Genomic DNA, 14,886 nt, shown 5'->3' with positions numbered 1-14,886 from the left:
ACGATCAGACGCCCGGGAGAAAACACAGAGCTGACGGCCGGCCAGCCGAACTGCGCATGTCAGAGCATGCGCAGTTTGGCTAGGAGCCCAGGAAGCGCCGGCGCAAGGACGCGCCGGCGATCAGACTCCCGGGTTGAGGCGCACCAAGGCGATGAACCACCTCGGTAGGTAGTTCCAACTTGATGCGCCTTATCCCATGGATGGGCCGGTTTGGGGACGGAAGCACCACGCTTCCCAGATGTTGTGGTGTGATCGCGGCAGTTTGATCCACCCCCAAACCGTCCTGCTTCTGGGCCAAATTCCCTCGTGTGAACGGGGCCTTAGGATTACAGCCAAAGAATCCCGAAAGAATAGTGTATTATTAAAGACATAAAAACACTGTTGGTTTAATAATGTGCTATACTGAATTTATCTTGTATTTTTTTGTTTTAGTTTTAATATACCTCATGACGACAGTTTTAAATGTAAAGAAGTTGGAATTAAGCATCAGTACCATGTGATGGCTCCAACTTTAAATTACCATTCAAACCCCTGGACTTGGTCAAAATGCAGTCAGAAATATATTACAGAATTTCTTGAGTAAGTATGATCCTAGTTTAGCTTGTATTTGCATACGTTTAACATATGGAATTTATAATTGCTTAAATTCTTTTGTGGCAGAATTTCAACTTTATATGTCATTAAAAAGTTAACAATTGGGGGACATAAGGTTAAGTTCTAAATAAATTTAAGTTTTTAGGGATAATTTTGAAATGGTAAAAACAATTAATTTATATTTTAGACTATATCCCATTTGAATATGTCCATATTTTTAATTCAACTGATCATTCTACTTTTTTAATTCACAAACTCATGAAATCATAGCTTTCCATGCAGCTTCTCACATCTTTCTGAAGGGGGAGTGTCTTCTTGAAGTATAAAAGATCAGAAGATAAACTGAATGCACAGCAAACTGTATTTTTTATTTTTTAGAGTTTGCATTATTTACAGAACACCTTTCTCACCTGGACTCAAGTCAGGTTACACAGAGGGAGTCATTACAATAATAAAAAGGGACAGTCAACAAAATAGGATTAGGATTGTAGAAGTCTGGAACAAAACAGAAATCTAAAAGAGACAACTAAAGCAAAGTCTAAGTATTAACATGACACATTAAACAGTGCAAAAATTACATAGTAGGATCCTACTTACAGTATGCTGTATGCAGTAGTATATACCACAGTCCCTTATCATTTATCCAAGTAACTTTATGAACCATTTTGTCCACTGCAACCCTTTTAAAAGGTAAAGGTTCCCTTGCTCGAAAGCCAGTTGAATCTGACTCTAGGGTTGCGGTGCTCATCTCCGTTTCAATGTCCGAAGACATTTCCGTGGTCATGTGGCCGGCATGACTAAACACCAAGGCACACGGAACGCTGTTACCTTCCCACTGAAGTGGTACCTATTTATCTACTTGCAATTTCTTGCTTTCAAACTGCTAGGTTGGCAGGAGCTGGGACTAGAGATGGGAGCTCACTCCGTCATGCGGCAACTTGGGTCTCAAACTGCTGAACTACCAACCTTCCACAGCCTGCAGTTCAGTGTCTTAACCACTTGAGCCCTGTTACCTGTGTAGAAAAGCCCTTTTGAATAATTCAGTTTTCAATAGTTTGTGGAAAGCCAGGAGAAAGGTAGCCTTCCTGACCACCTCTGGCAGGCCATTCTGTAAGCTGGGGGCTGCAACTCATTTGTAAGTTAGCATTAAGGACGGGTACCAGCAGATGAACTAAAACTCATCATGAATTTTGGCTGCTTTGTTGTTTGTGAAGCAATGTTTGCGAACTGAAGAACTGCCACAAACTTTCACAAATTTTGATGCAGTTCATGGTGGTTTGTGGCAGTTCATGGGAGCTCCCTGCCACTCAGCTGTTTGGCTTAAATGGCTCTGAACCTGGGGCTGGCTGCCCAAGAAAGCCCCTTTAAACAGCTGATTCATGTGGAGCAAACTGCTCAAGCCACTCAGCTGTTTAAAGGGGCTTTCTTGTTCAGCTAGCCCCTGTGGGCATATAATCTACATGGGCATATCTCCTGTGACATGCCAGTATGGCTTGCTCTTAGAATATCTCCAGATGTGCCAGCATATCTTTGGTATGCTGGTATAATATACTACACTGACATCTTCAGCACTTTTGGCTCAAGACCTAAGGTTGCCCTGTAAGCATGTTAATACGGCCTTGAAAAGTAGTAATTGCAAGTAGCTTTATATGAAGTGAGTAGCATTGTCTCCCCCACCAAGTTTGTTTACTTGGACATGCTTCATATATAAAGCTTTACATATAGTGTCCTCATTTGTTATTGCAGGAATGAACTTGAGGGGTTTTTTTGGCTCACACGCTCTTTCTCCTAGCATGCATCTAGAAAATTAAACACTGCTGCAGCAAAACCATAATTTGTAGTTTAGTCTAAATCACAAATTATAGTTTGTTCACTGCCCCAAACCAGGGTTCTAAACCATTTTTTAGTCTTGATTTGGAGGGCAGAGAAGAAACTATTGGTGTACCATAAATGTAGAAGTGTTTATTTTTCTAGATGTGCAGTAATAGATGACAGGAAGAAGCTGGAAGAAACCCCAGGCTTATTCCTGTAATAACAAACCATAAAAATCTCCTTAGCCTGATTTATTCGTAAGGACATAGAGTGAATCTGTCTGAACTTTACTCAAAAGTAATGCAGTTCATAAGAACTGTGTAAAAATAGTTGTTTAAATCTTTTGCAGTACTGGTTATGGGGAATGTCTTCTAGATAAACCAGCTGGAAGAATCTATGACCTTCAGTCACAGTTGCCTGGTTCATTGTATGATGTGAACAAGCAATGTGAGCTTATGTTTGGACCTGGCTCACAAGTATGTCCTTATATGGTAAGATAATACAGTCTTTAATGTCTGTACTACAATTGTGTGAAAGATTCCATTTATTTAAAATTCAAAATTTTGCTGAAATTGTTAAGAAATATTCACAATGCTTTTAAATGTCTGTTTTTAAAAACTAATTCAATTAGAATTTCCCTCTGGTTCCTTCTTTTAAAAAGTTTTTTGAAACTTTTTCTTTCCTTATTAACTTTCCTATCCTTGATAAAATGACACCCATTCTTAGGCTATGCAGCATGAGCACTCTTCTCTTGCAATTAGATTCTGTAAATAAATAATGAGCCACAGCTGGAAATTTAGTTTAACAAAATTTTGCTGAGAAATAGAATCCACCAATTCCATTGAGAAAGAAATTAGGTTTCAACATGGAAAGATAAAGAAACAAAAATCTGAAGCAACAACTATAGTATAATCTTACTGATCTAAAGAAGGCTGTATCTGCAAAGAAAGGATTTCAATCCAGTGTGGTATAAATATTACTAATCAAGTGAATGAGTTACCTGCAAATGTAATATTTTTCCAAATTGCATTTCTAAGTTAATTTGTGAAGAAATACCCAAGTGCAAAACGCATGTATATATTGTCAAGAATGAAAAGGTACATATGTGCTTCAGACATTTTTTATTCAAAATGCAAGTAGAAGCTCAAAGTTTGCTGTTTGCAAGTATTTTACTGGAGAAAACTATCATTTAAAAAAAATATGCATGCATCCAACATACTTGATGCAGTATATTGGCCTGTAGTAACCTGCTTGCTGACTGGCTTTTTAAGACTTAATCCTTTATTTGTACTTGTTCACAACTGAACCTATATTTTCCACAGAATGCTTAAGTACAACAAATTATGCCTGTATATTGGTCATAAATCAAGTTTGGAAATATAGCAAAGAAATCCTATTTGTTTTGTAGAAACAGTGTAAACGTTTATGGTGTACAAGTGCAGAAGGTATTCACAAGGGCTGCCGCACACAGCATATGCCACTGGCTGATGGAACAGAATGTGGTCGTGGAATGGTAAGGCTTTAGTGTCATGTCTACCATGTTTTTGCCATAATTAAGAACTGTAAAGAAGTGGAAAATGAGGAATACTATATGCTCTAGTATGAGATTGTTTTGTTCACAAGACTCATTCTTTTATAAGTTGTCTCTCCATTGATAATATCCATACATTACTACAATTCCATATGTGGCGAACCTGTGGTGAATTTTAATGTTATTGCATTATCAAAATAGTGCAGTCAACAGAAGGCACACTGATAGCAACAAAAGGCTTGCAAGTGTAGCTAGAATTTTCTTTCCACATCTATATAACTCATCCAGAAACCCCCAAGAACCCATAGATACATATGGATTTCGTCAGGCAAGTAGTACACATTCAGTAGACTTCTGTACATTCATGCATGTATAAAAGTCTTATGTTTGTGCTAGCGCTTTCCATTAAAATAAGTGAAGCCATACTGAGGCAGGGATCTGTGTACATGCATCTGAGAAAAGGATCATGGCTCAGTGGTAGAATATCTGCTTTCTTGCAAAAGTTACAGAAGGTCACAGCTGCCTTGAGCCAAGAGGAAAGGTAAATTATAACAATTTTAATAAATAAATTACATCCCCACCTTCTTCAATTAGATCTGGTGGTAGATGATGTGAAATATGTCTACTTGAGAACTTGGGTAGCAGCTGCCTTGAGCCAGAGTAAACAATACTGACTTTAATGAACCAATGGTTTAACTCAGCATAAGGAAGCTTCATTGTACTTCTTGTGAGTTCTTTTATCAGAACAGATTTCTGGACTGCGGCAGGTTCATTTAATGAGTACACTTGTACTCTGAAAGGTTAGTTTCTTCTTAACAATCATAGAGTAGGAATGTAACAGATGAAAGCAGGTGGGTTTTTTTGTTAATATGCTAGCTACGTGTGTTACAGTTCAATCTTAAGCACACCGTTCACTGCTACACCTTTAAATTTAATGGGTTCACAAAGGTATAACTCTGTTCAGGATGGACAGTTTCGCTCAGGGGTGTCAAACGTAAGGCCTGGGGGCCGGAACTGGCCCATCCAGGGCTGTTATGCAGCCCACAAGCAACTGCTGCGAGGGAGGGAACAGGAGGCTGCTCAGGGCTGGGTGGGCAGAGCCACTCCAATTGTGGAGTCTGCAGCAGTCAAGCAGAACTCCTTCGCCTTCAGGGGCAGCCTCACTGGTAAGTTGGGAGCCACTGCAGCTATGTTCATACTTCTCCATTTGGCATGTAGCTCCGGGGATGCTGTCTTGGATAGCCTCAGGGATCAGCATTTGCACATGGGTGCGTGTGTGCTGATGATCCTCTGTTGGGGAATGGGAGCATCTGCCCAGTGTTGCACTGCTGGGTCTCCAGACCACCCATGTAGGTTTTCCTCTGCCCCCCGCCTCCCAGCTCATGGGGCCTTACAATGAGGTCACACCAACTCAGAGCTTACCAGTTGCTGTCCTTTATAAAGTACATATCTCTGGTACCCAGCATTACATTTTATGGCACACATGGCCCGGCCCAACAAAGTGACATTTATGTGAGATCCGGCCCTCATAACAAATGAGTTTGACACCTCCAGTTTAGCTAATGTGTTTCTATCCCAACTTTTTATATATAGCCAAGGCTAAATCTTGATAAATGGATCTGTAATGCCCTATTTTCTTGTATTTGTTTTTCACATAGTGGTCCAGAGCACTATACTTTTATCTTTTTTGCTACATTTGCATCTGTTTAGTATTTTGGTCAGTTGATTGATTGGCTGGGCTCAGATGTATCTGGCAGAGGTTAGTGGTTGTCTTAGAAGAAATGTCCTTCATTAGTTATATCAGGGACAATGAAATGTGATGCTGAGAAGCAGCAAAGTGTGTTAGGGTAAGAAAACACTGCAAGATAATTTCAAAATAAGAGATGTTCTCTATAGTATCATCAGAGATGAAGACTTGTATGTATTATGGATATGTAGCTGAATGAAGCAGGTAAAGGAGGGCAAATACTACATAAAGGAAGAATACAAGGAGGATTAACTAGTATGCAGCTTTGTTAGATGCATTCAGACTCAGGATTAAAGTTCTCTTTAATTATAGATCTTGGCTTCTCCTTAAACTGTGAGAAGACTTGTTTCAGAGTAACTGTACGAGGTTGGTTGATCGAAGATTGGCTTTACTTTTGCTTTTTGATTATCTGTACAGAATGATAAAGTAGTGCTGGCGTGAGTTACAAGTACAAGTAAATTTATTGTATTAAGCCATTGGCCTTACAAAATACAAAAGACACCATAGCAATAATAAAAATTACCACCATTGGAATCAGTTAAAATTGACTACAAATCAGGCTAATAAAAAGGCTGAAACAGATTTAATCAGGTAACCAGCCCCTTAGATCTAATTTTGGATGCTGCTAAAGCAAAGAAATAAACTCTATAAGATACATATGCATCATTACCTGAGAGCAGGAATTTTTCATGAGAGCATGAATGTAATCTTCTCCGTTTCTGTGTATGTTTGCATAGCCGATAGGATTCCTGCTAGAAATTTCTCTCTTGGGTTACTATATAACGGACAGTAAAGCATGTAGTGAGGAAGGTCCTCCACCACTGACAGGCCACATATGCAGAGACAGTCCTCTTTGGAGTATGCAAATAGTGGCCAGCCAAAAGTGCTGTTTGCATAGATTGAAATCGTAAGGCTGCAAAGGGAACTCTGAGGTTAAAGTTGGAGATGTCGACTAAGTTGCTCGACCTGTGATGGTCCAATTTACAGAATTTATACCAGGGAGCCACTTTGGATTTCAGAATTAGAGCACGATCGATCAATGCATCAGTGTCATATATCCAATCCCTAGATTCTACGGAGTCTTTGGCAAGGGTTGCACACTGTTTACTAATTTGGTCAATTTTACCTTCAGTAAACTTTAATCTTTCTGCAATGAATTTAACAGTTCTAGCTGTTAACTGAATGAAATCACCCAATATGTTTTCGCCAGCTCTATAATTAACAGTCTCAGCTTCTTTCTCATCTCCACTCTCAGCTTCGTAGTTGTTATCTTCACAAATATTAGCAAGAGAGGGGAAGCGTTTTGACATTGGAATGTCAAAGGTTGAGGTAGATAAACATGTAGTGAAGAAGTAATCAATTTTAGTCTGTTTACATGCCAGTGATGTTAAGTAGTTGTCTTCACCGCGTGGTCTTTATAAGCACGCATTTCTAAAGACAGAAAGCAAACCCTCGCTCAGTCTGATAGCTGGCAGACACAATATTTTGCCTCTAAGTCTACGCCTCTGCAAAATGCTGCCCAGCTACACAACTTTTTTAGAGAGGCAAAGTAAGCTGCCAAATAAAATAACAGAGCCAGAGATGGAATGCATACATTCATTGTGAGACTGCAGGCTTCAGGGCAGCTATAGCTTATCAGAATTTGAAGTTCAAAGTAAAACTTGAAACCACAAAAAGGGCAGGAGCAACGCAGTGGTGTGTCTGCCGAGATCACCAACCGAACTGGAACCTGCTGGTGTGAGTTAGAAAGCAGTTATTAAAGTTAGAAGTACAAATCTGCAAGCAACAAGGATGTGTTCTCTTTCCTATAGTGGATTAGAAGCTCTGGTAAACCTTCTGGCATATTTAAAACCTTTGACTATTCCCAGATACTGTAATTTTTTTTTTGACTGCCTGATTAAATGTCGTAGAATCACCTGAATTAAATGGTTTGTTTGAAGGAGTCTTTAGCTTGGAGAAACGACAACTGAAGGGTGACATAAGATTATGCATGGGATAGAGCAGGTAGAGAATGAAGTACTTTTCTCCTTTTCTCACAATACAAGAACTTGAGAGCACTCAATGAAATTGCTGAGGTGGCAGCGGCGGTTTCAAGAGGGAATTGGATAAACATATGGAGCAAACATGAACATGAAATTGAGCCAACTTCAGAGGACGGCGGAAGACAGGAGGGCCTGGCGGGAGCGGGTCCATGGGGTCGCGAAGAGTCGGACTTGACTGTGCGACTGAACAACAACAACAATGGAGAAAAGGCCCATCAGTGGCTATTTGCCACAAGGTATAGATAGGAGCTTTCGGTCTGGGGCAAGAGATGCTCTGTATTCTTGGTGCTTGGGGGGGCAACAGTGGGAGGGCTTCTAGTGTCCTGGCCCCACTGGTGGACCTACTGATGGCACCTGGTATTTTTGGCCACTACGTGACAGAGTGTTGGACAGGATGGACCATTGACCTGATCCAACATTGGCTTCTCTTATGTTCTTAAGAACATTGGTGCTTTTGTAACACAGGGAAGTTAGGTACCTTGGGTCATTTAGTCCTTAATTGCCCTTTATTTGGTGAAGACAGAGAAAGATGAATAGCCTCATTGTTAGAGAAGGATGAGATTATGAGAAATGATCAAAGTTTTCCCTTTCTTCTGTGGGGTATCCGAATATTACTAAATTCTTGGCCTCTTATTGTTTAGTAAAAAGGTAAAGGTTCCCTTGCTCGATAGCCAGTCGAATCCGACTCTAGGGTTGCGGTGCTCATCTCCGTTTCAAAGCCGAAGAGCCAGCGCTGTCCGAAGACGTTTCCGTGGTCATGTGGCCGGCATGACTAAACACCAAGGCGCACGGAACGCTGTTACCTTCCCACCGAAGTGGTCCCTATTTATCTACTTGCAATTTCTTGCTTTCGAACTGCTAGGTTGGCAGGAGCTGGAACTAGAGACAGGAGCTCACCCTGTCTTGCGGCACCCGGGTCTTGAACCGCTGAACTACTGACCTTCCACAGCCTGCAGGTCAGCGTCTTAACCACTTGAGCCACCGCAGCTTTAGCATAAAATACATGTTTAAAAGCTTTATAATTAGGGTGGGTTTAGAAGAGAAAAGGGAGTTCAGTACCTGGTTCCCAGTTGGTAGTTGGTATCCTCGACAGAAAGAAAGACTGCCATGGTGACTGTCTATTTAATAAGCGGTATGCTCAGCTCTACTCTTTACTCCACTGCTACTAGCAAGCAGGGCAAATAGATCACATCAATGGTTCCTATTTGATGCAGTTCTCACTGTTTTCTCTTTGCAGCTGAACAAGTGCTAGTTGATGCATACATGAAATCTACTGTAGGGAGTGCCTTTGTGTAGTAGCTAACACTTCCTAAAGTATTTTACAATGGAATACTTGGGTACAAGACTTAATAAATTCCATAGCAAATGGAAGTACTCTTGCATTCTTAGTTAACAATGAGGGTAACTGCCAGACATTATATTCTTTTTTTTCTCTCCCTTTGAGTACATGATTCCTGAAGGTTACCAATATTAAATAGGTTTTTTGTTGCATAAGTAATAAAAGTAAAATATGTTAATGAAACCTAGTGGCTGAGGGGAAATACACAAAAAGAACATCTGGGATAAGTCTGGTGCATCATTTTTCAGCTGTGCCTTCGTCTTGTCTCTTCTGTAGGAATGCTGCACAACAATAAAAATTGATAAATCTTTATTGGATGAGCTTTAAATCCCAGATGTGAATATGGCTTTATTCCAGTTCTATCTATATTACTGTCATATAGGTGCAGTACTTCTATGTATAACTTCAAATGTTCCACAAAACTAATCTCAAGAAAATGTAATCCCCCCCTTTATTTTACTGGATACACTGTCTATTGTGGTGTTCCATTAAAAACTCTATATTAATGTTAGTGCCTTTTTAATACAGAGAAAGAATAAAATGTTTATTCTTTATTCTGCTCAATTCTGCATTTGAACATTGTATTGTTTATATTTTCATTCAGAACTGTTCAGCACCACTGTATTAAAAAAAACAAGTGTGCCAATATAATTGGGTCGCATACATAGTGAAGAGTATGTTATGCTGGGAATTGATCAATTGATCTACAGTGGTAACCGCGAACAACTGAGTGCAAAATATCAGTGGTGGATATTCCCCTCTGGTTTTACTGAATTTTTATGTATTTATTTATTTTATTTACATTTTATATTCCACCTTTCTTACTGAAGCTCCAAAGTGGATTATGCAATGTAAATCAATGCAATCAATAGGATGATACATCTAATAAGCAATGTAATAGGACTAGGAATTGTGGAAATTTCAAATGGAGCTGTCTGAACAAAGCATAAGTATTAAACATTATATATTAAACAATTAAGAACATGATATTATATCAGTAGAAACACAATAGTATTTGGCAGAAATGCAGTGAATTTTTCCAAGCCAATCTGTGTAGCCATTTCCTTTACAAAAATGTCTTCCTGTTTTACGTAGTTTGCAAAATTCCTGGGAGCCTTCCTGACTTCTTCAGGCAGGCCATTCCACAAGGTGGGGGCCACTACTGAGAAGTCACATGAATGGGAATTTGTTGATCCTTAGTCCTTGAATGCCCTTTATTTGGTGAAGACAGAGAAAGATGAATAGCCAAAGGCCCTGCTCAGATGAGTGAAGTTGTCATGGAGGGACAAGACAGAATATCACCTTCCCTTCCTGCCTTCCCTCTCCCCCCACCCCTTTCTGTGAGGCCTTGGGAGGCATTGCATGGGAGAGTGCAGGGGGTTGGACTAGATGATCTGCAAGGTCCCTTCCAACTCTGACATTCTGTGATTCTATGACTTCTTTAAAAAGTGCCAGTCCTGTGAGGCTAAAAATTCTGTCTTTTCTCCCTGGGAGAAGCCCACTGGATCGATTCCTATATGCACTGTGCAAAATTCACCACACAAGCCAAATAGAACTGAGCCCTCAGACTCTGTACCACTCTGTTGGAATCTTCCCTTACACTGTTGTCTTTCTTGACTCCGTCAGTGTCCGCCTCACTGTCCAGATCCCGGAACACCAAACAGACCCCGTCCAGGTCCACAAAAACGGCAGTGTCTAAGAAAAAGACTGACAAATTTTCAAAACAGCCTGCTGAAACCAATGGTGGCTCTGGCCACAAAAAGGCTAAACCAACCCAGGCACCAACAATTACAGTGATCACACCTCCAATCATTTCTGGTCTTTCGACCTCAGCTCTGTCAGTGTAACCAGTTTGACCGAACTTCACAACTTCGGTCACCTCAGTTCTGGAACTGCTCTCTCTACTTCTGTCTACCCTGATGGAAGCTGCAGACCAGCTACCACCTGGCCCACACATTAGAGTGCACCATCAGGATTTAGCCAAAACTCTGCTCGAACCTGCTGCAATACTCACCAGCCTTCATTGGTGGTCTCAGGAAGGCAACTTGAAGAGGGGCATGCCATTCCAGACCCCCACACCAGATGTTGTCATCACATCAGATAATTCGCAGTGGGGGTGGGGAGCACACTGCAAGGGTCTTTCAGTGCAAGGATGCTGGTCACAGAGACAGTTGTGACTCCACATCATTTACTTGGAGCTTCTGGCTGTTTTTCAGGTGCTACGGTCTTTCCTGACTTCTATAACATCTTGGGTAGTACACGTTGCCATAGGCAATGTAGCAACCATGTACTACGTAAACAAACAGGGAGGTATGGACTCGACCACACTATTCAAGCTTGCCCAAGTTCTTTGTCATTGGTGTATGACCCAAAACATTCTCCTCTCTGCAGTACATGTCCCAGGTCTCCAGAATGTGGAAGCCGACCTACTCAGCAGAACATCACTGAATGAGCATGAGTGGTCACTCGACTCTGTTTACCTGACTCCAGTCTTTCATGAGTTCGGATACCCGACTGTTGATTTCTTTACAACTCCCAAGAATGCAAAGTGTGAAATCTTTTTCACCAGGGGATGACCCAGTGGGACTTCTTGAGGAGATGCCTTTCTTCATTGATGGGTGGATGCCTTACATTACATCTTCCCATTGTTTCTTTTGATTCCTTGAATTCTTCAGAAAATCATGGACAATCAGACTCACTGTATTATGATAACACCATGGTGGCCACGGCAACCCTGGTTTCCCCACCTTCCACAACTCTCTCACAACACCTTCTGTCATCTGCCTTTAGTCAGCTACATACTATCTCAACAGCAGGGGAGGGTACTTCATTACAATAGGGCCTTCCTTTGCATGACAGCCTGGCACCTCTGCCTCATAGACTTTTTGCAGGCCGTATGTGAGGTTCTACTGAATGCCAGAAAATCGTCAACTCAGCGAACCTACACAGCGAAATGGGAGCTTTTTGGCTCATGTCATGGCCCAGAATCTGAATCCAAGATGTGCCACTCTGCCTGAAGTGCTTTCTTATTTGATTTCACCTCAACAATCAGGCCTTGGTTTCTCCTCCATTAAGGTACACCTGGCCTCCATCTCTGCCTTCCATGAGCCCATCGATGGTTAACATGAGAAGAATAAAAGCAAACAGAATGTTCTGACAACTGTGTCACTCTTGATAGTATATAAATGGAGCCTCTAATGCTGCAATGCTTGTTATTCGTTGGAAAATGCACTGAAAGTGGATTATATATAGTGTGTGATTGCAGCCTATGTGTGCATCTTATACTCCTGTTTGGAGTGGGGTACCTCTGAGGCTTTTGGTAATATCTTCTGCATACATGATCAGGATGGATTTATTTAGAATGATATCTACGCCTCTATCTCTAATTTTTACATATTTATTTGCTTCACTGTCTTTCCCCGGAATTAAATCCGAACAGTGGTGACCTTATAAACTTAGCTTGTTATTCTTGTTTGTATCTGTTAAAACATCTTCATTATGTTGTATGCTAATTTGCTGTTCAACCTCTGCCTTATATGTATGGACTAGTAAATTCCATTTCATTGTATCTGAGGAAGTATGTGTGCACATGAATGCTCATACTTTGAATAAAACTTTGTTGGTTTTAAAGGTGCCACTGGACTCAAACCTTGTTCTAATGATTACACTGGATTATGCAGTTACCTACCACACTGACTCACAGCCATTAATGAGACAGAATAGTGCTTGTATGGCTTGTAAGCATGCAGTGCATTGTAATTATTTGAGTGGCAGATATAAAGGTTAACATGAGAAGAATAAAAGCAAACAGAATGTTCTGACAACTGTGTCACTCTTGATAGTGTATAAATGGAGCCTCTAATGCTGCAATGCTTGTTATCCTCCCACAGAAGAATGTGGCATAGGAAAAAGTCTGTCTTTGAACTCTTGGAAATTTGTTCTGGATGACTCTGGTCAGGCCTGATTCAGATATAGGTGTGCACTTAAGAAACTATAGGCCTCTAGTTAGCTTTCCTATACCAGATAGTTTAACTCCTAGCCAGAGGTATAACTCAGTAATACTATAGGTCCACTCTGGGTATAGTACACAAGTAAATACTATTAGAGAAGCTGTGCTTTCATTCTAAGCTTTTTATTAAAGTATAATTATTGCATTCTTAATACAGACTAAATCCAGAAAACATTATACCATCCATCCATCATTGTTACATAGATAATTTAAAGTAAGCAATTACATTAATCCATAAATAATTCTTACCCCAAAAGTCAGCAGGCCACAGGCAAGGAGCCCCTTCTAAGAAGAAGCGCTCCATCAATATTACTTCTCCTATTAACAGGGTTTTAAAATCATCTCATAACAATAGCTGTCCCACTTGATAATGGCGCACATTCTTGGTTAACTCATTAACTTATAGCTTCAAACACTGCGAGGATAAAATAACTTTTTAGAATTTATACAAAATGTTAGTTCATTCTCGCTACTTTCTGAATTAACAAAAAAAAATTAAATGATGATTGCATGTTTCTCATACATATGATATCTTCTGGCCTTCAACCAATACTCCTATCCATGAATCATATCTTCACTTTTGTGAAGCTGGGCATTTTTGTGATTCTCAGACTCTTTGGCACTTGGGCCTCAACAAATAGTATCTATTGATAATGCCTAGATGCCTCTAATCTACACAAGGCCATACAATTGTTACCACTCTGTCTTCTTCTTACTGCCCTTCAAGGCTATTCTATTCTGGGTCTCTAGACTGCCTTCTTGGCATGCTTCCCTACGAGGCCAGGTTTGTTCTGATTATGTGTGCTGTAACATCCTCTATGATCTTTTTGGTCAAGTCTAGCAACAGTTCCTCTATAATTCTGGCCATACCCATGACAGTTTTGGCTGGGAAGGCGGGGTAGAAATTTGAAGAATAAATAAATATAATACAAATAAAACTTGATATTTGTCATGATAGATATAATGTGCCTAATTCATAGAAGAAACTTATGTGTTAAGACTTTACTGCCAGGTTTTTAGATGCCTCAGATAAAGTTTCTAGAAGCAGATGTGTAGGTATGAGCGTTTCCCTCTTAACCAACCTGGGTTTAGTGAGTGTTGAGATTTCCACCCTCTAAAATTCCTGTTCACAATGACACAATAATCTTGCAACCTGGTTTAATTTTTATTTGATTTTTCATGTCCCACTTCCTCTGTTGGTTGTCATATTTTGTGCTCACAAATTAGCTTTTTAATTTTAATTTTGTTATGTTTATCAATTGAACAGCATTGCCGGCATGGGATTTGTGTAAGCAAAGAAATTGAAAGGGCTCCAGTAGATGGAGAATGGGGATCTTGGGGACCGTACAGTTCATGTACCAGAACGTGTGGAGGTGGCATCAAAAGTACAACCAGATTGTGTAATCAGCCTGAGTATGTGTTTGTTTTTTATTTGAAATATCTGTGCAATTTTTGTTTTATTTACAATGTTTGAAAGCATAATAATAGTAGTCTTCAGCAGCAAAGCAGATAATTTCTGACCCCTTACCATTCCATTCACATATCTAAGGACTGCAGGCCAGTTACTTGACTGTAAAAGACTCCTAGTTGTCCCTGGTGAATGACAAATCGCCTGACTTTATTTCAGTCTCCTGTCAAGCTGAAAGCAACTAAGTTGTCCCTCATGGTTTGAAAGACTGTTTTACACTTCTGCTTATTCTGATCCATAGAGGCATAGATGTTTGTTTCTGAATATTGAAAAACATGTGGGCATATTTTGGATGCTTATCTGTCAAGTAAAGCATAGATATTGTTTTTGAGCCCTCAGACAGA

General features: G+C 40.2%; 1 protein-coding gene across 1 annotated transcript in view; it reads left to right on the top strand.

The window, feature by feature from the left end:
• Nucleotides 1-14,886, top strand: part of ADAMTS20 (ADAM metallopeptidase with thrombospondin type 1 motif 20) — a 152,250-nt gene that overhangs the window by 67,661 nt on the left and 69,703 nt on the right. The window contains exons 10-13 of the mRNA XM_015429359.1: nt 433-579; nt 2,756-2,897; nt 3,815-3,919; nt 14,342-14,487. Of these exons, the coding sequence (XP_015284845.1) occupies nt 433-579; nt 2,756-2,897; nt 3,815-3,919; nt 14,342-14,487 (540 nt within the window). The remainder of the gene's footprint in view (nt 1-432; nt 580-2,755; nt 2,898-3,814; nt 3,920-14,341; nt 14,488-14,886) is intronic.

This window comes from Gekko japonicus, unplaced genomic scaffold (genome assembly GCF_001447785.1).
Source record: "Gekko japonicus isolate JY-2015 unplaced genomic scaffold, Gekko_japonicus_V1.1 scaffold822, whole genome shotgun sequence".
In the NCBI taxonomy this organism is placed as follows: domain Eukaryota; kingdom Metazoa; phylum Chordata; class Lepidosauria; order Squamata; family Gekkonidae; genus Gekko; species Gekko japonicus.
The sequence above is the reverse complement of the archived record's forward strand: the minus strand, read 5'-3'. Positions and strand labels throughout refer to the sequence as shown.